Source organism: Haliotis cracherodii, unplaced genomic scaffold, assembly GCF_022045235.1.
Source record: "Haliotis cracherodii isolate W230 unplaced genomic scaffold, xgHalCrac1.p SCAF_5, whole genome shotgun sequence".
NCBI lineage: Eukaryota > Metazoa > Mollusca > Gastropoda > Lepetellida > Haliotidae > Haliotis > Haliotis cracherodii.
The window spans coordinates 35,005,044-35,031,444 of record NW_027266308.1 but is presented as its reverse complement, the minus strand read 5'-3'; the positions used below and the strand labels follow the sequence as shown (position 1 = coordinate 35,031,444).

The 26,401-nt window shown below is 40.8% G+C and overlaps 1 protein-coding gene across 1 annotated transcript; it reads right to left on the bottom strand.

Moving 5' to 3' along the window:
* Positions 1 to 2,093: 2,093 nt before the first annotated feature.
* On the bottom strand, positions 2,094 to 24,908 carry LOC139442067 (putative macrophage stimulating 1-like protein). Its single transcript, XM_071222849.1, has 3 exons — positions 24,588 to 24,908; positions 2,866 to 2,950; positions 2,094 to 2,350 (listed from the first exon to the last, which is right to left on the bottom strand). The coding sequence occupies exons 1-3, from the start codon at positions 24,906 to 24,908 to the stop codon at positions 2,094 to 2,096; spliced, it is 663 nt and encodes a 220-aa protein (XP_071078950.1).
* Positions 24,909 to 26,401: the final 1,493 nt, after the last annotated feature.

Sequence of the window (26,401 nt, the reverse complement as noted above, 5' to 3'; positions counted from 1 at the left end):
ATAATCATAATCATAAACATCTCTTCTTAGAGTCCGCTGTAGGATTCCGACTATATCGTAAGAATGTGTTTATGAATTGCTATTAAAAAGGTGATGATATTAGATTTTCGTGAAAGAGTATCCTGTCCCACCTGTGGCATCCGTCACACATGCAAAAACACGGGTACATATCATGCACGGTTACAAGACAAAATAGGAACTGGAAACAAACATCGGTTTGGTAATTTGGAAATGTCCTCCACATGTAAACCATAAAACGTTTTGAATTAAGCCTTTCTGAGGCTTTGGGTGTTGTAACCTTGATCAAACAACTTTTGAGCAAGAGTTGTATAAAGCATTTTGAAATCTTCATAGAAAGAGCATGCGTGATTGCACATACAGTAGAATAACAGTAAAATGGTTTTGCTATTGAGATGAAGTTTGAGTTTGTAAATTGATATCCAATGCTACGTGCGTCATATAATTATATTAAATGTTATGTATTTCACGAAACTCTTCAAACGCTTCCTTATTCTGTTTACGTACAGGGAGGGGCAAATATATCTTATCGATTGTTACTGATTTGAACTGTTGACACTTCAACGAAAGGTTTACTAATGCCCTATACATGTTCATATCCTAGGTACATACATCATTGTCTAAGTACACCTGTATGTATTCCTCTGTCGCCATGGCAGAAAATCAATTCATTTATCAGACAATTATGTCTGCTTGGCTTGCAGAAGGAGCCGATGGCGTTTGTTGTGTTCAAAATTTACAAACTCATCAAAATGCAAACATGAATCTTAACTGTTCCGGTACAAACCGTATACTTATTGAATGAGTGAGGTATATTCAAGCCACTCCGCAGCGGGTGACAACTGCTTCAAACATTGTTCCCATGTTTTGAATCAAACCTTCGTGTGACGAACGAACGAACGAACGCTTAACCACGAGACTCCCCCATCGCCCCTGAAAATATCTATTGCTATATTTACACAATGCGTTATTTATGAATGGTCAGTTAGTGTTGGGAAGGATTATTACATGTTAATGGCCAATTTAACTTCAGGGAGGAAAAGAATATTGTTATTCTTTCTGTTATTACTAGCGTATTTCAGAGTGCTGCGAGTAAAGGGAGTTGCCCTATGTCCAGGGCAGCAGGGACTACAGAGTTGAATGTCATGGTTAATGGGAACTAGTAATCTCCAGGAACCATTGACAGGTGAATCAGGTTGGGTGTACACCACCATGTAGTTATGTATTGGCAAGTCATGTTGCTTCTTTCAAGTTGGGAAGGATTATTACATGTTAATGGCCAATTTAAATTCAGGGAGGAAAAGAATATTGTGTGCATAGTAACCAACATGTCAATGGATGATGTTATTCTTTCTGTTATTACTAGCGTATTTCAGAGTGCTGTGAGTAAAGGGAGTTGCCCCAAGTCAAGGGCAGCAATGACTACAGAGTTGAATGTCATGGTTAATGGGAACTAGTAATCTCCAGGAACCATTGACAGGTGAATCAGGTTGTGTGTACACCACTATGTGGTAATGTATTGGCAAGTCGTGTTGCTTCTTTCAAGCTGCAAAATATCACTTACTTCAATAATAGACTTAACACTGACCAGATTTGGTAAAGTTTGATTTTAATATTCCTGGAGCTTCTTAAATCTTTAAAGATGATACCTTAAACTTTATCTTTCATGAAATGTCCTGTCCTTAGGGACCGACCATTTGATATTCTGAGGGTGGGGCACATTGTGGGGTTGGGGTTGGGTGAGTTGGTGGGGGGGGGGGGGGGGGGGGGTGGTTGGGTGGTGGGGCGGTTGTTAGATAGGCTGAAAATAATTGCCTGCCAAGGTGTTTTGTCCAGATAATATCCAGGCTCATAGTTTTAATGAACAAAATATCCCCAAAATATCTAGTCCCAACACTCAAACCCAGAACCCCCGACACCACATCCCCAAATAATATACAATGGTCGGTTCCTATAATGGTATTGATTTAGGAACTTGGACTTCTGTACAATCAGGAGTTAAATATTTCCAGTACAATCTGCAACATCCTGACAATGAGGTATGCTGCAGTGTTCCCAGCGACGTCTGCAACATCCTAACAATTCGGAATGCTGCAGTGTTCCCAAGGCAGTGCGGGATCTGTGGTGTAACACCACGGTATGGGGTCATTGAACTCTGTCAAGCACCTGTTGCCCGCCTCCGCCATACTGGTGACTGTTTGCATGTTGGAAAGCGAGTCTTGCATTCCGAAGTGTTCATGGGGTGTGTGGGAGTCCCATCGCTGACATGTCCGGCCGCCTCTGGTGATGTTATGGCTGCCGAAGTAAACGGATCCCGACACACAGCGTCTACCTGGAGGACAAATGTGATGCTGAGCATAAACAAACCCAGCAGCTCCACACTGTCACTGGTTTACAAACACATGGCAGTCAAACACCATCCGAAAATGTCAGTGTCAAAAATGTATTTATTAAAACGGTAACATGATTATTATTACAATTTTCTCACTTCAACAAATGGATAGAAGTTGAGATGTGGCCCTTCATATATAGCACGTGGCAGAGTGTTGCCGTACCCACGTTTCATACAATGTGACAGAGATCTGCCGTACTCACTTTCTATACAATGTGACAGAGAGCTGCCGTACTCACTTTCTATACACTATGACAGAGAGCTGCCGTACTCACTTTCTATACACTGTGACAGAGAGCTGCCGTACTCACTTTCTATACACTGTGACAGAGAGCTGCCGTACTCACTTTCTATACACTGTGACAGAGGACGGCCGTAATCACTTTCTATACTCTGTGACAGAGAGCTGCCGTACTCACTTTCTATACACTGTGACAGAGAGCTGCCGTACTCACTTTCTATACACTGTGACAGAGAGCTGCCGTATGTGCAGATGGTGCCCCGAAGACAAGTGTGATCTGCACACGGACCGATAAGTGTCTGCAATAAATAATAATGGGAATTATTAAAGATTGTTTATTGTTATGACGCCTCCGTGCTACCGGAACACGCACACTACACATCACAGACAGACAGATAGACAGATAGACGTATATTTATGTCTCACGGTGTGTACAGCATTATTCACAACAAAAATCAAGGTACATATATATCAGTACATACACCATTCCTTATGGAATTATGAGACACTAAAACAATTTAAACAAGGTTGAAAAGATAAAGTATAAAGTGTAATACTTACTATTTACACACAAGATTTCGACGTAGGGCAAGTATAAAATAAGCGGTTTGGGCGACATGTTTAAAAAAAACAACGGTGGAGAATTAAAAGCATAATTTATCTACATCATTCAGATAATCAAAATCTTCTTCAACAACTCGAAAAATATTTTCGAGAGAATTGCAGATATCATCATACACGGGGCATTTAAAAAACACATGTATTTAATTTTCTACAACATAACAACAGAGGACAAATTCGCTGGGGATGAAACTAACACGATGGCTGTCATAACTCGAGGATTAGATTCTGACATCGTTTATAAGGATCGTTCTCATTGACCATGAATCTGTACACAGCATGTCTACAAATTGAATTGAGTTGGTATCGACCAGTGTTGCTCGACCTTATCGTAAGAAAACGTATAACCGTTGTCTTGATCAGGCATTCATTAAGATTATCCATACAGCGAATGTTAAATACACCAATCAGTGTTCGAGATGTCATCCAGAATACGACACCGCGTCGTTGTACAAGTCTCCAATATGTTGAGCTTTGATATGTCACCTGGCTGATAACATCCATCTACAGAAAATACCTTAAGACCTGTGAATTAGATTATCTTTGAGGACGAAAATGAAGTCTTTGATGGGCATTTAGAAGTTGGGAGAACATGAATACATGACACTTTTTAATGGATAGCAAGTTCTTATATACTTTGTACGAAGATGCAGAGCTACTTCTTGCTCCTCTCAGGTGAATGGTGAAGAGGCAAGAGGAAGTTCAGAAACGTCGTACAAAGTATAAAAGAAGTTGCTATCCATAAAAAGTGTCATGTATTCAGGAAGGAAATGGCATCAAAGTTTTCCGACTTGCGAAGCTCAAAGGACTATATTTGAAATTATAATCATAACCCCTAGAACAAAAATATTCACACATAATGCAATGGTGGAAGGTGGAATAGTTTGTCATATTCCTTCGATATGTGGCGTATTGGCGACAGACGTAGGCCATCTCTCCGTAGCAGGGAGTGAATTGGTTTGTCACATTTGACACATGACTGGACATTTCAAATATGACCCCACACGCTCACACACATGACTGAAGTATTACTGCAATAAAACTAATGAAGCATTTATAGAGCTGTGTGCAAGCTAACTGTAAACAAGACTGGTGTGAGTGTGTGTGTGTTGGTCTGTTTGTTGGTCTGTGTGTGTGTGTGTTGGTCTGTGTGTGTGTGTGTGTGTTGGTCTCTCTCTCTCTCTGTGTGTGTGTGTGTGTGTGTGTGTGTGTGTGTGTGTGTGTGTGTACATGTAGACTTTATTGAAAAAAAGTAAATAGTCACGAAAAATGCTAGAAACAAATAGGCTTCACTTTTGAAAAAATATGTCTGTCACAAAAAATACCTTGTTGCAAGATGGGTTAAAAAAAATTAGGCTCATAGCTTTAATGAAAAAATATGTGGTTTTGCAGCTACAGCTGAACAATTTCTAGTCTCCATGCACAATCTCAGCCGCCACAGAATGTCAAGTGGTCGGTCCCACATTCCGACAAGCCTGACTTCCGTTGATAAAGAACATCTACAAATCTTACTAACATTAGTTTTTCGCTGAACAAAGATCTGAGGGCATGACTACTTTAGGTCAACTTTGACCGACTAATGAAATGACTAACAAGAAATCGACATTAGCCAATCAGAAAGCAGCTTTCTCGAGCTAACCAACACCAGTTTCAAACTAGACAACGCTTTGAAAAATATTTTGACGAAGTTCTTGATTCAAAAGTTGAAAACAGAACAAAAACCATTCTGTAATATCTAATAGATGGCCTACACTACTGCCTAGAAGTTAATTTCCTACACACGCATGGGCAACGCGTGACGCAAGCAGTGTGCAACCCGTTGGTCACTCGTGTGGAATCCGTCCGCCACGCGTGTGATTCCCGTGTGCAGCGCGTTGAACACAGGTGTGCACCCCGTTGGTCACTCGTGTCGAACCGTCCGCCACGTGTGTGATTCCCGTGTGCAACGCGTTGAACACAGGGGTGCACCCCGTTCATCACTCGTGTGCAACGCGTGACGCACTCATTACAGCGGGAAGAAACTTTTGACCAAAGGAGGACCCATGTTAAGCTGAACTTGGAGGTGGTAGCAAGGAGAGATTTTGTTAATACACATTTTATAAGACGAACTTGCAGATTTCTCCTTTTTAGATGTGATTTAGTGGGTAAATATGAGTACTGTTGTGATCAATTAGATCCATCTTATCTATACGACCATTGGCTTCAAAATGACCTTTTGCCATGGGGTTAAGAGAATACATAATCCTGGAAAATGTTGTTGCCTTTGAAATGCCTTTTTCGTGATTTGACATTAAACGTCTGCAGTACGACTTTCAGTGATCATGTTTATGAGGTTTGGCGGAGCATTGTTTTTATTGGACCCCAATTCCTTCATGATGGTTGGGTCTCTTTGTCTCACCCCCATAGCAATGATGCTGGGAAAGAGCAGCATTTAATTAATGAGAGTTGTTATATCGTGGAAGATACACTTGAGGGAGAAGGTTCTACAAATTACAGGAACACGGGAAGAGACTTGTAGAGGTGAGCGCGGGGTTGTGTATAAGATGGTCGTTGCATAATGGCCGCCAGAAGAGGTAAACATTGGCTTTGACGGCGTCATTTAAGTGACAAAGTAGTGTTCTTTCCACGGATCTGTTAAATAAACTCCAAGCGCTACTGTCAACATATATTCTATGTAAACATAACACGTCATGTAGGAAGTAATATAATATATAATAATATTCAAAACGTATTAAAATACAATGATAACAAGATACAATGTAACCCTAGAGCATGTGTTCCAGTTGCAGAGCCAGGAGGAAAACTGATTAAATAAAGGGAAGAATCTTGCTCTCACAGAAAAGAGGCATCATCTGAATATGGCTATATATGTAAATAGTACCACACTGTACCTATCTACACAAACTATTCAAAAATGGACATAAGGTCATGAAGACAAAGACTATAGATATCATACCATCAGTAACAATTTATGTGGTCATTATTTATCGAGACCCCCCCCCAAAAAAACCCCAAAAAAACAACAACAAAAAACCCACAAAACAACAACAACAAAAAAGAAAAAGAAACAACAAAAAACTAAAAAAACAACAAAACACTAAACCTCAGTAAATGTTGAGTGAATACACTCACCCAGTAGAGAAGGGGCAAAGAGTAAGTCCAGATATGCTGGAATCCATTGTCAAAACAACCTAGCGAATGTAATTCTCACAATTTGTTATACCAAAATCTACTTTTGATATTTAACACATCACAAATGCGTTTTTTACATGATAAAATGCATTATTAGATATAATATATTATATATAAAAATATCGATATCGATAAACATTTCATTTTATAATAAAATCAAATTTGTCATATGAATTCATTCTTTGGTATCCATAAATGAATTATTGATATAAAATAAGGAATAAACATTAAAAAAGCGCCTTATATATTGTTTTTTGTGGAATTTATTGAGTAACGCGATTGCATCACGGTTATAGTATTTATTGCTAGTCTGTTTCTGCACCAACATTTTTTCGTCTTATGAATAACTGTTTCAAAAACGGCACCTTATAACGAACCAAGGAAATAATACCAACCCGACCTGCGTTTATTTGTCTCTCTGCCATTAGTATCATTAACATCTGTCTACCTTTAAGTGTATATACTTATACTGGAACACAGTATTGATTAAGGAATGACACACATCACCGTAACATATATGTACTGTATATACATGTAGTACAAGGGTACTTTGATTCCATAGCACGGAAAATCGTTACCCCGAGTTACTGTATAACGGTTCACGACTTGTTTGCAGAGGGGCCATTCAGACAAATAAGTCAGGTGTGACAGTTATCACAATCTCACCGGTTATGAAGATTTGATACATGCTGACTGACTATTGATGGGTCAGTGATAAAGACAACAGATCAATATATACGCCTCCTGTGCGTGTGTGTGGTGTGTGTGTGGTGTGTGGTGTGTGGTGCGTGTTGTGTGTGCGCGCGTGTGTGAGCACGATGCTAAGTTATTGGATTTATTGAATCTCAGGAGCGTATATATCCGTTGTCTAAGTCACTGTCCAGAGAAACCTAATCTATAAGGAATTACAGATTTCAAACATTGATTTTAATATCTCAGTTGATAAATTTGTAAAACTGTGTATGATAATAAACCCCAAAAAGATTGTTTGTGTGGATGACAGAATGACTAAGGTAACGCTTAGCTTGAATATAATATTGCAAGTATTTGCTACATGTTAAGTAGTCAGTCTTCCATCGTGATACAGTTGTATGTGTATTGATCTCTCGGGATATTAGATTATTTCAATGTTCATCAGCCATATAAATGTTTCCTCAAAAAACAAATTCATGACGTTTTACAACTACGAGGACAAAACAATGATATCCTACAGTAGCGGCTTCGTGTGAAGTTCCTGTTGTCTCAAAAGCAAAAACACAAATAGATGTTATGTACAGTTGCGGCTTCCCTGACAAAACAAATACGTCTTATTAAGTTCATGTGCTCAAAACAGAAATTATCCTTCTTTTTCAGGAATACTTATTACACTTTATGCAACAATTACTTATGTACCGTCTTTATGTCGTTATCCCACAGCATAACACCTGCGGTTGTCGTCGTTCCCCTGGTCGTCGGTGTATTGCTTTAAGGTGTAACTAGTGATAACACCCCTCTGCCCCTGCCTATTAGGTGTATGTTCTTACGGTGGCGTCTGGTATATATTGCAATCAGTGGTTTTCATTTGGCGTTTTCTCTTCTCTGTTGTAAATATTTAGTCAACGATAGGGTCATAAATGTACATTGTACCGTGGTGTGTTGTATGTATTACTGCAGTCAGGAAAGACTGAATAGATTAGAGGTGTAGTGCAATATCCATGAATATTATACAGAGCCAGTACGTCGACTGTTCTGGGTGTTTTTAAATCATACATTAAATATTTTCCGAGTGTGACGTCATACCTTAAGTGCACGATTTCTCAAAACAATGGAGCTCCGAACTGCGAAGCCTACAACTGAAGCGCTGCGCAGAATAAAATTGCTTTTATTTGAGGCAAATTGTGTTTTTTCTTTTAGGATGAGTTACAAAATACTAATTGCAAGCTTGAATGAATTAGAAACCAGTTTATCAAAGCCTAGATTACAAAATAAATGCCTCGGTCGTATATTTTGCGTATATATGAAAGCAAACGTTTGTGTATAATTAAGCTAATTTCTCATGTCAGTGACCGAATTCAAACCGCATGTCTTGGTGTTACACAGCCAGTGTCCCGCAGCTATATGACGGCGGTCTGTAAATAATCGAGTCTGGACAGACAATCCAGTGATTGATATCATGAGCATCAATCTACGCGATTTGGATTGATGACATGCATCAACCAAGTCAGCGAGCCTGACCACTCGATCCCGTTAGTCGCCTCTTACGACAAGCATAGTGGCCTTTTACGGCAAGCATATGTTGTGGAAGACCTATTCTACTCCGGATCTTCACGGGTATCATTGTAAATAGACAAATACACCTGTGAATGTTGAAATCACCCCCAACAGTCGTGGTGAACGTAACCTTGTATATCAAGGTTTTAAATAGCGAGTGAAACAAAGGCGAGGTGCCCGCATACACTGTAAACGCTGTATGCTGTATGACCAGCCACCATCAATATACTTCTAGTGATCTTATCGCGATCCAGAGCCTTGCGCATAGTCATTGTCGTGACATTGTCCATGAACTGGTTGCGTGACTTCCCGCACAGAAAGAAAGAATTAACATCCTAAAGATATCCTATCAACATGGTATAATTACTCACTAAGATCAGATTTTAAGGAAATTGATATTAAAATGGACATTATTTAATAACAACGATTCGTTAATCAATATCTCCTCCTATTTTTGTACTTATGTTTCGTAATTCACTTGGCAGAGAATTGTCTTTTACCGCGGTCGATTAAATTTGTATTGAGATTAAATATTTTTTCAACTTCAATTGGAAAACCAGATATTCTGTTTTTTCGAACTATGAACTGAAGTGTATTTTTTAAAGAAAGACACCTTACAACGATGTCATTTTTGTTACTAGCCATTTCTATTTTTCAAAAGTCTGAAGCGTAATTGGTTTTTTTTTAAACTTTCAGTGACAATTATTTTTTTCGCGATAAAATCCCAGCAAAAATGCTCGGTCCCTGAGACTATATTAGGCTAATTCTGAATTCCGATAATTAGGACAGAAATATTCTGTGTTTTGAAATTAGATGTTATCCCACTGTAGATCTTATTTAATTTGGAACCGTACGCTTCATGGTCATGATTGATAAGCAGTTGTTCTGATGTTGAACGTATACAATTCTAAAGGGTTTTTCGCTGACATTGTTATAGGGATCGATGCGTAGGCTGTCGGTAGATCGATGTTTTCCATAGGCATGTTTTCTGAGTCATGGTTTAATTTTTTTTTAAATAATTAAAAAAAGATGGCCTTTTATTAACCAATCAGAATCAAGCATTCTTTGATGTCATGGAAGAATTTTGATTACACCTCAGTCATAAATAGAATACCCCCTTGGACGCAGAGGATTGCTGTTCTGGACGACATGCTGCAGTGAATGGCATGTTTTATTGTTTGTACTTTATAAACCGTAAAGCGATGGAAGCAACCTGTTATTGATGACACTCTCTGCTGTGTTATTGCTGGAGCATCTGCTCTTTGATTAAATTGTAACTAATGTAAATACACTTTCTGAATAGGACTTCGTAGGTTTACGCGTTATTTTTCACAGGTTTTGAGATACAATCGAGCATTCATTTTCTACCAAGATTTCAAAGAGCGTCACATGACTCTTGCTCAGATGTTATTTGATCAAGGTTACAACATTCAAGGCCTCAGTAAAGCTTTATTTTTTTTATGGTAGACATATTAATGACATTTCCAAATTGGACGCATCAGAAACGAAAGTGATGTCCGAAGCAATTCCCTATTTTGACTTGTACCATATGTTCCCGTGTTTTTCAGACGAACAAATGACTGGCCTTTGCATGTGTTTATGACGGGTTCCAACAGTGGGGCAGAAAACGCTCACCTTTTCGCGAACATTTGGTATCAAAACGATTTGATAGTGATTCACAAACACATGCTCATGATATAGTCGGAATCGTACTGCTTTATGTCGATATGTCTATTGGATATTTCCTGTTCGCCATCGAACATATCCCTAACAGTTTCATAAATATTATCATTTGTACGCAAAGATATGCCTTTAAACGCATAATCGAAGCAGTCAGGGTTACGGCCTAGAACGCCATATCGTCGCCAAAATCCCCCGATATCAAACTACCGTATTTCCTTTATTAGGGGCCAGGCCGTCTATTACTTTCGCGAGAGCCGTTGACTCCTCATGTATAAGAGACCTGGCTTGCATTAGAGCAAACCGTCTCATAGCGGAAATATCAATACGTTTTACAGTTCCCATAGGTGATCGATCGGCACTCTTTTTCAATGAATCGATATGTAGGCTATCGGTGTATTCCTACGCACGTTTTTTGTGTGAAAAGGCTTAATATAGTTAAAAGAGTAACATAAAGGGAACCTCTTTTTTACCAATCAGAATCAAGCATTCTTCAATGTCACGGTAGAATCAATGTAGATGTGTGTGTGTGTGTGTGTGTGTGTGTGTGTGTGTGTGTGTGTGTGTGTTACTGGTTGTAATAGTCATGGATACTCTAAGCCACAGTGTACTGACTCCAGACCGCCCAGTATTATCTCCCTTCAGCGAGGGTAACAACAAGAACCATCTTTTAACGTATTTTAACGTAGGAAGCGGCCGGGGATCGAACGACCGACCTTCTGCTTTTCGGTCAGACGCTCTATCCACTAGACCACGGGGGCGGGTACGTGTGGAATACTTGGATGCTAATATTCTTGAAGAACATCATTCACCGGGCTGTCTAGGATGTCGTGGCTGCCTTGTTTTCACTATCAGCCATCGAAGTCTTTATATACATATAAACTTCATTGGCGATCGAAGAACAGTACGCATCCGTTACCAACTATTGTGATACATTTAAATAATGTTACTATTTTTGGAATATTTAAATGAATAATACTTAGTATATCATTCAACAAAACATAAAAACTGGCTATTGATCGTTAGCACCTAAAGTTAGACCAACCTACTGTGGACTGTGGGTACTTGCACGGTTCTCCAGCAGGATTGATAGCATCCCTTCAGCTATTGGCGATTGAACGCAATTTTAGCCATCAAGACCATCACATGGTAGAGAATTGTATGATTATTTGGTTATTATATTTAGGCCGGTTCCAAATGAGATTTCCAGGTATCAAAATACATACTAAAACATACAAATCTGAAACACTTGTTTATCAACATACTAATTATTTGAGTTTTCAGTAATTTTCGGTGGCGCTGCGAGACAGATGTCATTCTGCTGTCATTCTGAAATGATATGACGTCTTAATGCAATGGTTGACGTCATACGTTTCCATGGCAATTGAGCCCGCTTGGTTAAAAGAATGTGCATATCAGTGAACTAAACAGAAGTTGTTCTGGGTGAAAAGCGTCAAGGTCGTAGCTGCAATACCTCAACGTGGACAGCGAATGCGATATCCATTTCGCCAAATGGACGTTGTTCAAATTTGGGATTGAGACATAATTGTATTCAGTGTTCGTACGCATCTCTGAGATACTGTAATGCGGGGGCAAAATAACGTTGTATTCTACAACGTTACACATGAACATTATCTTGAATATTTATAACAAAAATACGTTTATGGTGTAAATAAAGCGACAAAACACTTTCTATAATTATAAGACATCTATGCCAAAATCAGAGTCGATTGTACAATTCAGACTATATCATAACCATGTGTTTATGAATCATTGTCGAATAGTGATGATGCCAGGCTAGGTGTTCGCGAAAAGGTGAGCGTATCCTGCCCCACCGTTGGCACCCCTCATAAACACATGCAAAGGCATGTCAAATGTTCGTCTGAAAAACACAGGAACAAAATAGGGAATTGTATCGGACATCATATTGGCCACTGATGCGTCAAATTTGAAAATGTCCTCCACATGTCTACCATAAAACGTTTTGAAACTAACTAGTCGTGAATGCTCTAACTCTAATCTAACAACGTTCGAACAAGAATCGTATGGCCCTCTTTGAAATCTTCTTGGAAAGACCATGGTCGAGCGTTGATAAAACCTGAAACAGGCACATGATAATTTTCATTAAATATTTGAAACAGAATGACCATTATTTAAATACGAAAAATGTGATATGCACCTGATATGGAGTATTTAGTAGAAGAGTCCTTTTTTATTAGTATATAAGAAAAATATAACCATATTATCAAAACCACGGACATGATATACAGTATGGTGGCATGGGCATCCACAGTATTGCACATGGCGCTTAAGTAGGGGGAACAATTTATCCTATTATTTTCTGTTTGACAAGCATTTTTGTCCTGATCGGGTAAACAGACAAGTGCAATCTTCATATCAGAATCTGTCAGGATTGGCACGTGACCACTGAGTATTAATACCATTGTTATGTTTGAGTGGCGTGGCGTCCTTGACATCACATCAACTGATATGGAGATATCTGACAGCCGATCAGGTGATAGACTTGTGAGGCTTCCTTGACAAGATCCCAGGACGTGTCGATGTTCCTATCTCAGGGAATCAATTCACTAGGCAGCGTTATATTCTGTCTGCCGAACCGGCTGTCATTAGATGCCTTATCATCGTTCTAGGTATCTGGTTCAGACGAGCTAATGCAGACATGAGTACACTATCAAGACGGCCTATCACAGTGCATATTGAAGCGTGCTGCGCTGGACTCACACACGTTATTGTGTACGAAAGTTCATGCGATGCGTCACAAAAAACGCATGTGATGTTTTTTTTCTACAAAGGTGAAACACACTGCAACCGAATTTTGCATGCGTTTCGACCCGAAGGGTTCTTAATATTCATAATCATAATTGATATATTTTTATCAATATGATTCATGTGTACCCTTGATGCTGGAAGAAGCGACTCACGGGATCGGGTGGTCTTGGTTGATGCATGTCATCGCATTCCAATTGCGTGGATCGATGTTCATGTTATCAATCACTGGATTGTCGGGTCCAGGCTCGATTATTTACCGACCACCGTCATATAGCTGAAATATTGCTGAGTGCGGCGTTAAACAACAAACAAAAAACAAACATGTATATTTCACTCATACTCATTATCGTTACATCAAAACTATTTTTACTTCTTTAGAATTATTTTCTTTATTAAGATACAACTATTGCATTTGTTTCTGTCTTTTCTAATGCCACCTTTTAGCATGAGTTTAAATCACAGTTCATCACGCATTGTATAAAAAAAGTCTGGAAGGTAATTTAAGGTACCGACGTTACTACAACAACTGAAAAACTATTGGACCTACTCCAGTCAAAGTTGGTATGAGATTATTAAACAGTCATACATAATTGGATATTACATTTAAAGACAATCGGTGCATGTATAAAAAATCTGTCTATTTAGCTATCACTATATTTCATCAACAACCAGACCTATAAAACGCCAACGTCAGATAATAACCAGTCTCGATTATCCGACCAGATTCCATTGGGCGTAGGAGGCAAAATAGCAGTGAAACTTATATGAATGGATCACTGAAAATCAGTGCTGACACCAGGTGTTCATGTTCGTCTAATTTCCTTAAACAACAATTTGATTCGAGTCTAGTTTAAACCTGTGCCAGTGGATTACACCGACGTAGTTAGGCTCCACGACTTTGCTCGCTCATCAAACAGACACACTGTGATGTAACTAAAATACAACGAGGCCGCCTCCGTGGTCCAGTGGTAGAATGTCCACCCGGAGAGCGGGAGGTCCTGGGTTCGATCCCCGGCCGCGTCATACCAAAAGATGGTACTTGCTGTTACCCTGCCTAGGCATTAAGGGACTAAAACAAGACTGCTCGGCTCGGAGTCAGCAAACTGTGTCTCAGTGGGGTATTCATGTTAAACTGCGGCATGGTATCTCAGTGGGCTAGCAGTATATAATCGGTATCAGTACGGACTACAAGCAGACACACAGACACACACACACACACACACACACACACACGTGCAGGCACGTCGCTATGTAAGTCCAATAAACCCCACTCAACTCACCTGAAATACAAAACGGCGTTAAACCTAACTTTACCCACCAATGTTGCTGTCGTGACGTATTTCCCTACGTGTGGTGTGAGTGAGCATGTGGTGCTAGTCCAGGGTGTCAACTGTCATCATTCATTATAATTATTCTGGATAGAGGTGTCTTTCTGTTTATCTATGTGGCTAGAATCAATGTTTGCCGGCTCAAACAACTCATTCCCGTTCCCCTCCTTGGGGATTTCGGGTTATGATAGGTCCTCAGCAACCTATGCTTGTCTTAAAGCTACTTACTGGATCGATGGTCAGACTCGGTAACTTGGTTGATTGCATGTCATCGTACCCCGGCGGGACTTTGCTCAAAATATGAGTTACTGGTCTGTCTTGTCAACAGTTATTTATTTACGGGCCGACACAGTGCTGGACGAGTGCTCAGTTCGGTACTACTCAACAAACAATCATTTCCCTTGCCTTTTAAGAGTCCCTGGTAACACTAGTTCTTGTCTAGTAGAAACCGATGCTTGTGAGCATCGACTCAGTGGATCAGTTGGTGACTTGGAGAGTTACCCCGAAGACGTGGGGTGCTCATAATATCAATCACTGGATTGTCTGGCCAAGACTGGATTTGTTATACAAACCCGTTGTATACGTTGACTATTTGCTTGGGGTGGCGTTAAGGAACAAACAAAACTAATACTTGAAAGTCCCGAATGTTACGTGATTGAAAAGTGAGCCTATGGCTTTACGCCACTTTTAGCAATATTCCAGCAATATCACGTGTGTGTGTGTGTGTGTGTGTGTGGGGGGGGGGGGGGGGGGGGGGGGGGGACTTCACACATTGTACCCTCGTCGGGAATAAAAAAAACCCAGGGTGCTTCGGCGTGACGAGCGAACGCTTTAACCAATAGGCTACCCGACCGCCCCGAATGAGCGAAAAGAGCTCCTTGACACGATATTGTCATTTCAAGCCATATGGTTTGAGAAAGTTCGTCTGCAAATGTTCCATGGTTCTGACCATTTCATGAAAGTAAGCATGGTTCAGAACCACCCAGCCATGTTTTGGTAGGGGCTTTGAGAATGACACATGGCATCCATGTTAGCTACACGGGGTGTCTGCGAGACGAGCAAACGCCTGCTACGTTACCCTACAGCCCCAGAGGTAGATTTAGTCATCTTTGTGACATTTTTTAAACAGAACAGACAGGAAATGACCAGGAGTGAAATATCCTAGTTTTGACGGACCATGAATAATTTATGGACAGAATGTCTCCCATGGTTCAATTACTCCGCCTATAAGAGAATCGCCTATTTTTTACGACTGGGTCACGGTTTGGAAGCAATCGCGACATTAAATAGTTCTCCCCACAGAGACATGGAATGTTGAAGCCAGTCCTGCTAATTATCAAGACAAAGGCTTCGAAAAGAGAGTTTGCTGCATCACTTACTTTAGAGCAGCTAAAAATTGCTTCAGCAACCCATGCTTTTCGTAAGAGGCGACTACCGGAATCGGGTGGTCAGGCTCGCTGACTTGGTTGATGCATGGATGTCATCGTATCCCAATTGGGTGGATCCATGCTCTTGATATCAATCACCGTATTGTTTCGTCCAGACTCGCTTGTTTACAGACCACAGTCATATTGCTGAGTGCGGCGTTACACAACAAACAAACAAACAAACAAACAAACACATGTTATCGAGAGCTATGGAAGATGCACATAACGATCTAAACATTGTCAATTCTGGCTCTTGGTTTAAAAACACCATCACCCCTCAAAATGTAGCCTCAAGTAAGTCTAGCTTTTTCGATCCCTTGTCTTCAGGCAATAAAAGGAATTTACTACAGCAAGACTTAAGATACTCTCATTAATGTTTACTACAGACATCAATTTCAATAGATATAGAATAAATCGCCGCAAGCGCGGGTATTGTGCTGACAGGCCACAGTGCGTGTGATCAGCGGATCCATGGTTCGCAACTCGAATTGCGGCGCCTTAGATCAATGGACCACCTGTGCTCAAGTGTACACTTGTAACATAGAACACGTTTTACGACACATGTCATTTTGATAGGCTGCTGTGACCATCTACAACGTCAATGTCAACTGTATTAAAAGTCGAGGAACAAGAAAAAGATGAAAATTAACGATTTATCAAAGGAGTGCGAAATCGGTTTGTTTGTTTGCTGTTTAACGCCGCACTGGCTATATGCTGGCGGTCTGTAAATAATCGAGTCTAGACATCATGGGCATCGATAATCGTCATTGCAAGATTAAGCAAGATACTCAAATGTCTAGATGCACTAACGTACGTATTGTAAAATAACTTGACAAAGTATTTTATGACCATCAACTGCATACTAAAATAACCTCCTTAGAATAGGTTAGCTACATGTTCAACTGCACATGTCTACACAATTCTGGTTCAGTAACATTACATGCTGATTGAGCCATAAAAGTTTGCTCTTGCAACAGCAATAAGCACATTGCAGTACACAGACAACAATAAAACCGTCATAAATATGTTACGCAAACATATTTATTCCCCCGAAATCATCCAATTTAGAGTGTACCTAGACCTCGGACTTGAACCAAAGTAGGTGTTTTTGTTACTAATGCATTATTCCTTGTGATCTACAGTAACTCTTATAGTCGTTGGCGTGACAAAACCGTTTCTTGCCTGAGGCTAAGCATTTCATTGTTAGACTGTACAGGTTTTATGCGGCCTGTCAAGACAGCGAAGGAGCAGAGACTACAAACACACACTAAAGGGAACTGAATTCCAAGTATAACTGAATTAAAGCAGTAAGCGTTGTGGTAATTAAATCAGAAATGACACCATAGGGAAGCGTGATGCTGAAGATGTCGGTAGTTAAGACGTGAATGCTTCTTCTATTGATCTGTAGCTGATGACGGAACAGAGACTGTGTAGACTTGACAATTGCTAGAGGGACTGATAAGTCTTGTGTTAGACACTGATGGTTCGAGAAATGTCAACGGGTGCAGGAACCGGTGTCTTGTGTTAGAAACTGCTGTTTCTGGGAACTAGATCATGGGTACGGGGGACTGATATCTGAATGCCCTTTGTCAGCTACTGCTGCTTCTAAGGACACGATCAGAGGTATGGGTACTAGTGTCTATGTGTCCTTTGTCAGCCACTGCTGCTTCTAGGAGCACGAGCAGATGTTTGGATCCTAGTGTCTATGTGTCCTTTGTCAGCCACTGGTGCTTCTAAGAACACGAGCAGAGGTATGGGTACTAGTGTCTATGTGGCCTTTGTCAGCTACTACTGCTTCTAGGAGCACGAGCAGATGTTTGGGTCCTAGTATCTATATGTCCCTTGTCAGGCACTGGTGCTTCTAAGAACACGAGCAGAGGTATGGGTACTAGTGTCTATGTCCTTTGTCAGCCACTGGTGCTTCTAAGTACACGATAAGAGGTATGGGTACTAGTGTCTATATGTCCTTTGTCAGCCACTACTGCTTCTAAGAACACGAGCAGGTGTTTGGATCCTAGTATCTATATATCCATTGTCAGCCACTGGTGCTTCTAGGAACTAGATCAGAAGTAGGGGAACCGGTTCTAATATATCTATTTGTCCTTTGTTAGGCATTGCTGCTTCTAGGAACTAATATCTATGTGTCCTTTGTCATCCACTGCTGCGTAAAGAGTAGAGGGAGAATGACCTTGAGTGAATGACCTTTAAATGTTTTCAATGCCAAGAGATGGGACGACACGACTGTCAGAAACGTACTTTTTAGCCATAGGTGTGGCGGTGTTTTTTGTAATAAAATAAATAAAACCAGTTACTCATGCATCCATTATCCTGACTATTATCAAACCTCAACATGAATTTGTGTTTCGTGACGACAGCTGGAAGTGTTGGTGATAAAGGAGTATAAGTTCAGTGAAATATTCGTGCTTGTGTGTACATCATCAACGTTCTTTTAACCATAAAGATGTCAAACCTTGTTTGTTTGTTTGTATATGTTTCGTAAATAGTTTTTGCATCAACTGGCTATCCTGTTGTTAAACACCTGACAGTAAACGTCACCACCTCCCCCTCCTCTCATTGTAAGAGCAGACTTGTGTTTTAACTCATATGAGAATGCAGTAGGAACTATGATGGCTGCGTATATTTGAGTTTTAACTAACACAAACTCTCATAGGCTGTGTTCTGTTCTGGCAGTGATCATAAATACATTTCGTGTCAATTGTAGGGGCGTTCGGGTAGCCTAATGGTTAAAGCGTTCGCTCGTCACCTTGGTTCGATTCCCGACATGGGTTACAAAGTGTGAAGCCTATTTCTGGTGTCCCCCTCCGTGATATTGCTAGAATATTGCTAAATTGCTCACTCACTCGTGTCAATTGTCGAATGCCGACAGTGTCAAGACACAACATAGATTTCTTTATATCCAAACACAAAACAATATTCATGATAAGTAAATACCTAAACTAGCCAACCTATCTCACATGAGTGACTGAATCTGGTTTCACGCCGCTTTCAAGAGTATTTCAGTTACATCACTGCGTTCCACTTCAAAGTGGGAGGAAAGCCTGAGGTTATGCAGATGTAGGTAGTGGCTTCCCACTTTGATGTAATCCATGAGCACGTTTGCGGTGCCATCTTCCCGTGGCAAGAGCGTCCTCTAGCCTTTTTATCAATGTCTTGTTTCCACCCTTGCCACACCAAGCCCACTTTCCTGTGCTAAATATGATTGGACTATAGCACATAACGATAGTCCAATCGGAGAACGTCTGACAAAATCAACATCCACGTCTGGTACACCTTCGTATGAAAGTGACTTACTGCCGCCTGTCTTTGTTGACACGTCTTTTTCATCTTTTAACCCCCTCTGTTTTTGTATCAGGGATGAAATCGTGTCACTGAATAGGGATGAATTTGTATCAGGGTTGTTTTCGTTATCTGATCGACTAGGTCGTCGCCTATGGTAGTCGCCATCTTTGTGAAGCAATACGAGATAAGAACAGCTATCTGATTGGATAACGCGTTTTCATTACAAGGGGCATAACTCGTGATCTACGAGCAAGAAAAGTGGTCTTGATGTGGCAAGGGTAGAAACTAGGCTTTGATGTGGGCTAGATGACACGCTTGCCTCGGGAAGATGGTGCTGTGCCGAAACAAGCCAAGTCTGGAATTCCATCCCACTATCGTGGCACAGCTAAGTGACGCAACTACGCAGAGACAAGTGCGGTCCCCAGAACACAGGCATCCATGCCCCTTTCATACTGTATCATCAATATCTATCCAAAAAGTCTTCCAATGTCGCCTAAATAGTTTTACAGTCATGTCAATATAGACATGACCATGTCGACGTGTGTAATCCCAATGTACACTAAGTATTTCAATCCTGTTCAATCATGAATGTAGTGGAAAATTGATAAAGTGTAAAATTTAATTTAACAAAATCATTACAATCGGTTAGTTCTCGGTTATAAAATTATGACGTTATGGTCTCGTCAGGAGTGAGTGAGTGAGTTGGGTTTAACGCCGCTTTTAACAGTATTCCAGTTATATCACGGCGTGTCAGCTTAATGTGGGAGGAAAGCCCGAAGTGATGCAGGTCTCAGACGTTTACCACTTCGGTGAAACCCAGGAGCATGGGTATGGTGCTGACCAACCTAGAAACATAATTGGGGTGAACCGGGATTCGAACCCACAATCATAGGTTTCTGGCGTGCCCAAGGAACGCAACTCTGCTCAGCCAATCGCGGCGCCTTAGACGACTGGGCCACCCGTGCCCCCGGTCTCGTCAGGACCTAAGGCCATTTGGAAAGATAACAATAGTAAAGAGTTAATGGTTTTACCCGCGTTTAACCATCGTTTTACAATACTTCCTAATGCTAAATTTGATATTATAACGAACCTTCACGTGCTTCTCCTTTATTTGGTAGAGAAAACCCGCCAGGATTAAATGAAATGTTATGACATGGGCTCAGAATGACCATACTGTGATATCAGAAACATTTCAAACACATTATCATAGATAAAACGGTACATCGAAAACCCAAAACTGCATCCGACAGAGATATTTAAAAAAAGCATTTTACATACAATCAGATATCGATGTTTATGAATGAGTCATGGCAATTTTACAGTTACTTAACCAAAGAGAATGAAGAGATTCGCACACAATAAACATTGACAAAAGTAGAAAATAAACCAATTTTACATAAGCACAATTTGAAAGCAATGTTTAAATTGTCAATAGTCTTCTGAAATACGATGGTACATTTTTTAGTTTATTTTGAATCTATTGAAAAGTACCAACCAAAAAACACAATTGTCTTTTATTCGCAGAGTTGATTTCATCAATAAGAGCGTACGTACTTTTAAGTAACGTCTTCATCGGGATGAAGGATGCAGCATATTTTATTCAAAGTTCGTGAAAAATTTAAAGGAAAAGGAAAACGTTCGCAGTAAAAAGTATGGGAAAATGAAATTGACTCTAAAATAAGGGATGATTCAGGGCAACGATCATCGCTAAACTAAAATGGTTTCAATACCAATATGCCATTAGAATCGCACAACTAATAGTGATCTAGATATCCATAAAATATATAAGCATTCGCAGACTTACGACCTGTCGAAACTCTAGAGTTAGTATTATAGGCTTTCGAATGTCGTATTCCCAAGAACACTTTGTGGACCAGAGCCCGAAGAGTATGTCAACTTATTCGTATCGTTTCAACAAGTTCACTGCTCAATCAGAATGCAAATACGATAATTTCATTGACCTTCTGTTCCTTGTGTCACAACCTATTCATATACGGTAGATAAGATTTGTCCAGTGTCCAGTGTCTACACAGCAATATTAATATGATGTACGTAACGTAACTAAATTGTCCATCAAATTGTCTCTTTGACGAGTGGGCCACCCGTGCCCCCAAAGTGCTCACGATGTTTACGGCATAAACCATGTTAGGTCGTTACGTACCCTGCTCTAACGTTAGTGATGTTAGAGTATTTAGAGTAGAGTAAATGTTTGTTTTTGTTTTCTTACTCTCAGCATGGGTTGCTGGGGACCGACTCCAACCCGGCATCCCCACAGGAGATTAGAAAAAATGTAATAAAAGTGAGTGAATGAGTATGGTTTTACGCCGCTTTTAGCAATATTCCAGCAATATCACGGCGGGGGACACCAGAAATGGGCTTCACACATTGTACCCATGTCGGGAATCGAACCCGGGTCTTCGGCGTGACGAGCGAACGCTTTAACCACTAGGCTACCCGACCGCCCCTGTAATAAAAGGGTTGCTGAAAATATAAAGATTACATAATTGTCGAATATTTTTTCTTTGTCGATGTTTGACGCATCAGTGACTGAAATGATGCAATTCCTATTTTGACTTCTACCATAAGTTCCTGTGTGTTTTTTTCAGGTGAAAAATTGACTTGCTTTTGCATGTGTTTGTGACGGGTGCCACCGGTGGGGTAGGATACTGTCTTCGCGAATATCTGGTATCATCACTATTTGATAGTAATTTATAAACACATGTTCATGATGTAGTCAGATCGAACAATCGACATTGCTTTTAGCAAAGATTTCTTATGAATATGGAAAGGGTTTTGTCGCTGTTATTTCCAGTTTGATAGACGGTAGCTCCTGATCCTTCCGTCCGCCTACGTGGTCTAGAGGAAGTGCGTTCGCCTGGAGAGCGGGAAGGTCCAGGGTTCGATCCCCGGCCGCTTAATACCAAAAGACGATAAAAGATAGACTTAGTACTTGTTCGGCATTAAGAAGCGAACACAAGGACTGGTCTGCTCGAAGTCTGTATGATGTGTCTGAGTGGGGTATTCATGTTAAACTGCGGCATGGTATATCAGTGAGTTAGCACTATATATCGGCATCAGTCCGGACTAGTACAAGCACACCCCCGCGTGCATGCACGTCGCGACGTTAAACCCAATTTCACCTCACCTCACCTCACCTCACCTCACCTCACCTCACCTGATCCTTCCAGGAACGCAGTATTGCAGGATCCCGCATGACTTGAAACACATACATAGGAATCCTACATAAACGTCGTGTTAAGATTGTTCTCCAGACATGTGGATGATAAAGTCACGCAACCCATTTTTTATCTATAACGCATAAAAGCCTTGTTTCAGATGAAACGCCATTTTGTGTCTGTATTGGTGGACTGTATTTCTTTCGCATGACAGTGCGTTCAGAAATATGATTCTATGTCTATTCGTATGTCAGTGTGTCCAGAAAAGTAGTTCCACAACGTCATGATTCTATGTCTTCGTATGTTAGTGCGTTCAGAAATACGGTTCTTCGCATGACAGTGCGTTTAGAAATACGGTTCTTCGCATGACAGTGCGTTTAGAAATATGGTTCTTCGCATGACAGTGCGTTTAGAAATATGGTTTTTCATATGACAGTGCGTTTAGAAATACAGTCCCATGAGAATCACTGTCTTCTTTGGTATGTCAGTGCGTTCAGACATGAATCTGATACTCAAATCACACGAAACGTCCTTTCTTGTAACAGTAAAATCGCCTAAATGCGGCGGGGGGTGAAGTACGATTGAACATCCCGTGTGCAACTGTCTGGGAGAACGCCATGTTGTGGAAGGAGGTAGTGGCGTCATACATATTTGATATTTTCATTGAGATAAAGGTCGGGTGTATAATATTTTTAATGAGTGCATGCACGTCGCTAAGTGTAATAATCTTGGACACGACGTTAAACCTCATTTCACCTTACCTATCCAGAATCCATTACGACTCGCACGTGATAGCACCTGTGGAGAACTTTTTAAACAGCCAAAAAATCTTAGACATAGAATGATTCCCAACATCTTTGGCAAACGTACATCAGTGTGGAAGGGCATTATGTTGCAAAATAGATCATGTTCATATCTTTAGGTCAAATCGTTCTATGTGAGGCTCAAAATCATCATCATATCTAAAGGCTCGTTTTTCATTTTCTACTTTGCCTAGTGGTGAAAGTGCTAGCTCCTCACGACGAAGACTCGGGTTCGATTCTCCACACGTGTGAAGCCTATTTCTGGTGTCCCCCGCCGTGATACTCACTCACTCACATAAGATCATTTCCTACTCACATCTAACCGGTCTGAGTTTACGTTGTTATGGCCTTTATAACGAACTGTTGTCGATTAATACCTCACACAAACCCTTTCAGATCCATTTTTATTGTATATATTGTCCAATTACATTGTTGCGTTATGAATAATATCATATTTACTTTGCCTTGCATCTAATTCTATATTATGCATGTTGACTATAAGCATCACCCACACAATGACACGCAGATACGATCAGCCTGGTCATCGTTCATATGAACAATTAAGGGCCTCTTTGTTTACGTATCTGTGTATTTCACTGCACATGTATGTATTAATATGAACCTTGATAACAGAAAGGTAGCTCTTTATGATTCAGAAATGAATGTTAAATATGACGTACAATCAAAGGGTATTACTCGTACCTGCACGAAATATCCAAACCTGATACTAAATTATGATTATGATGTTCCTTCCATCGTATAAATAGCACACAAGTTACTTAAACGATAATCTTTTACGCCCATAAACAGACACGGGTTTCCGAAGGACCGCCGTCAAGCACATTTATTACATGAAATATATTTCGACTAAATCCTGGAGAAAGTTTACCACTGTAAATGTAAGAGCTACATGGTTGTTCAAGTTGTAGTATATTTCTTCCGGGGCTATTCTACAACAAGTTTGAAGTTTACAATGTATCTCATTTTATGCAGTCGAACTTTAATCTGAATTGGCTGTCAAGTTCTACGTGAGTTTATTGTTTTTACCCCAGTCAGCAATATTCCCTATTTCGGACAATCGAGTCTGAGACAGGGCAACCAGTGGTTGACACATACTTGGCAGGAGTCATCTAGCGGGGATCTGTTGGTCAGACCGTGACGTGGTTCATCGCTTGTCATCGTATCCGATCGCATGAGACGTTCTCATGCTATCACTCACAGGTCGGGCTGGTCCAGACACAACTGTTAACAGACTATGGCTATAACAGCAGTCACTCACCCACTAGCAAATGTACATGGATCCACATACATCATACCGCGTCCACTCACCCACTCACTCACTCACTCAGTCACCTACTAATGACAATACCTGTGGAAAGCTGTCCGCATTGGCGTTAATCCATCCAGGTGTGTTGACAACCTGATCAGGCGTGGTGGTGGATGTCTCGGTGTTCAGCTCACATGAAGACGTCGTGGTGTCGTAGTTGGAGGAGGCACAAATAGCATCATACATGCACTGCATGGCACAGTGGTACTGGGTGTGAGAAGACAACACAACATAGGTGGACCTCAACACACGCAGCTTCTGGAACACCCCGCTGGACAGTCGCTCTGAAAGTTCGGTACAGGCCATGGACACTTGAGTCCACCACAGCAACAAAACTGCCACAACAATTGTTACCTTTGCCATCTTTGATTTTGTCACAGCGCGGGCACGTGGCAAGAATGCGTTGAGTAAGAAACACCTTCTTGTTTTATGGTGGAAATCAGTTGGTACCTATCCAGAAACACTGTAAGTTGTGTTCTGAGAAACGTTTTACAACGTTGTACCTCTCCAGCATGCGTTGATGAAGAAACACGTTTCTGTGTTTATGGTAGAAATTAGTCACAGCGTTGGTACCTATCCAGAAACACTGTAAGTTGTGGTCTGAAAAACGTTTTAAAACGTTGTACCTCTCCAGCATGCGTTGATGAAGAAACGCGTTTCTGTTTTTATGGTAGAAATGTGTCGCAGCCGTGATACTTGTCCTGCATATGCAGCCAAGAAACACTGTACAGTTGTGTTCTTAAAAAGTTGACACCTCTCCAGTATGTGGTTCGTAAGAAACCTTTTATCTTAGAAAGGTTTTCAACGTCGGTACGGATAATCGAGACTGTGTATTCTTTGGCCTGGACGTCTCATATCTACCAGCCCAACACGTGTTGCATAATAAACACTTGACTTAGAAACGTGTCGCACCTTTAGTTCTTGTAATGCACAGCTTAAACGAAGCTACATGGATAATTCTTATCCGTGTTATCCACCTCACGGGTTGTGGTCAGCGTTGTCGGAGCCGTCATGGACTGTGTGACTGGAGACAAACGCTCTAGCGATGCTAATGATGCCAATAGGGACACCGTGATTGTAGCAGAAAATCGATCTGGTCCTGACACTGTCGCCGTAGGATCCAGGCAGTCCATTACATTTTGTTGTGGACAATACATGATATTATACATGTATGTCCACATGAAATTGAGCCCGTTGAGGAACCTGTTCTTATATGACAATTAAAATAAACAGGAATATGTGACCTTGGAAAATGGACAAACTGGAAGGACGTGAAGTATTTGCAGGAAAAGGGCGTAACACCAAAGGTGACCACATCACTACTTGACTACATATAAAGTAATCGGTTGGTGTAAACCCCTGTGGACAAGAAATGATCTTTTTAGTATGATCTGCTCTATTTTTTTACCATTGGTAGTTTTATATACTCTGTTATCATCTGGCGCTCCATCGTTACAATGGATACCGATTAATGAACAATGTACAGTGTATAGTGGGCCGGTGCCCCCCTTACGAAATAAAGTCATTCATTCACTTGACTACATGTCCCTTCCTGTGCAGCAGCTATGGGTGGGGGTCACGGGTGGCCCAGTCGTCTAAGGCGCCGCGATTCGCTGTGCAGAGTTGCGTCCCTTGGGCATGCCAGAAACATATGCTTGATTCGAATCCCGATTAGCCCCGATAATGTTTCTAGGTTTGCCAGCACCATACCCGTGCTCATGGGTTTCACCGAAGTGGTAAACGTCTGAGACCTGCATCACTTCTGGCTTTCCTCCACACGCCATTACATATCTGGAATACTGTTAAAAGCGGCGTTAAACCCAACTCACTCACTCACTCACTCTTGCACATTATCC

What these genes read in the sequence shown, in the direction of transcription:
- LOC139442067 (XM_071222849.1), bottom strand. Translation starts at nt 24,908, where the DNA reads ATGGCAAAGGTAACAATTGTTGTGGCAGTTTTGTTGCTGTGGTGGACT. An exon ending in ATGCGGACAGCTTTCCACAG is followed by an intron (nt 2,951 to 24,587) that starts GTATTGTCATTA and finishes TATTTATTGCAG; the next exon opens with ACACTTATCGGTCCGTGTGC. An exon ending in TCTGTCACAGTGTATAGAAA is followed by an intron (nt 2,351 to 2,865) that starts GTGAGTACGGCA and finishes TTTGTCCTCCAG; the next exon opens with GTAGACGCTGTGTGTCGGGA.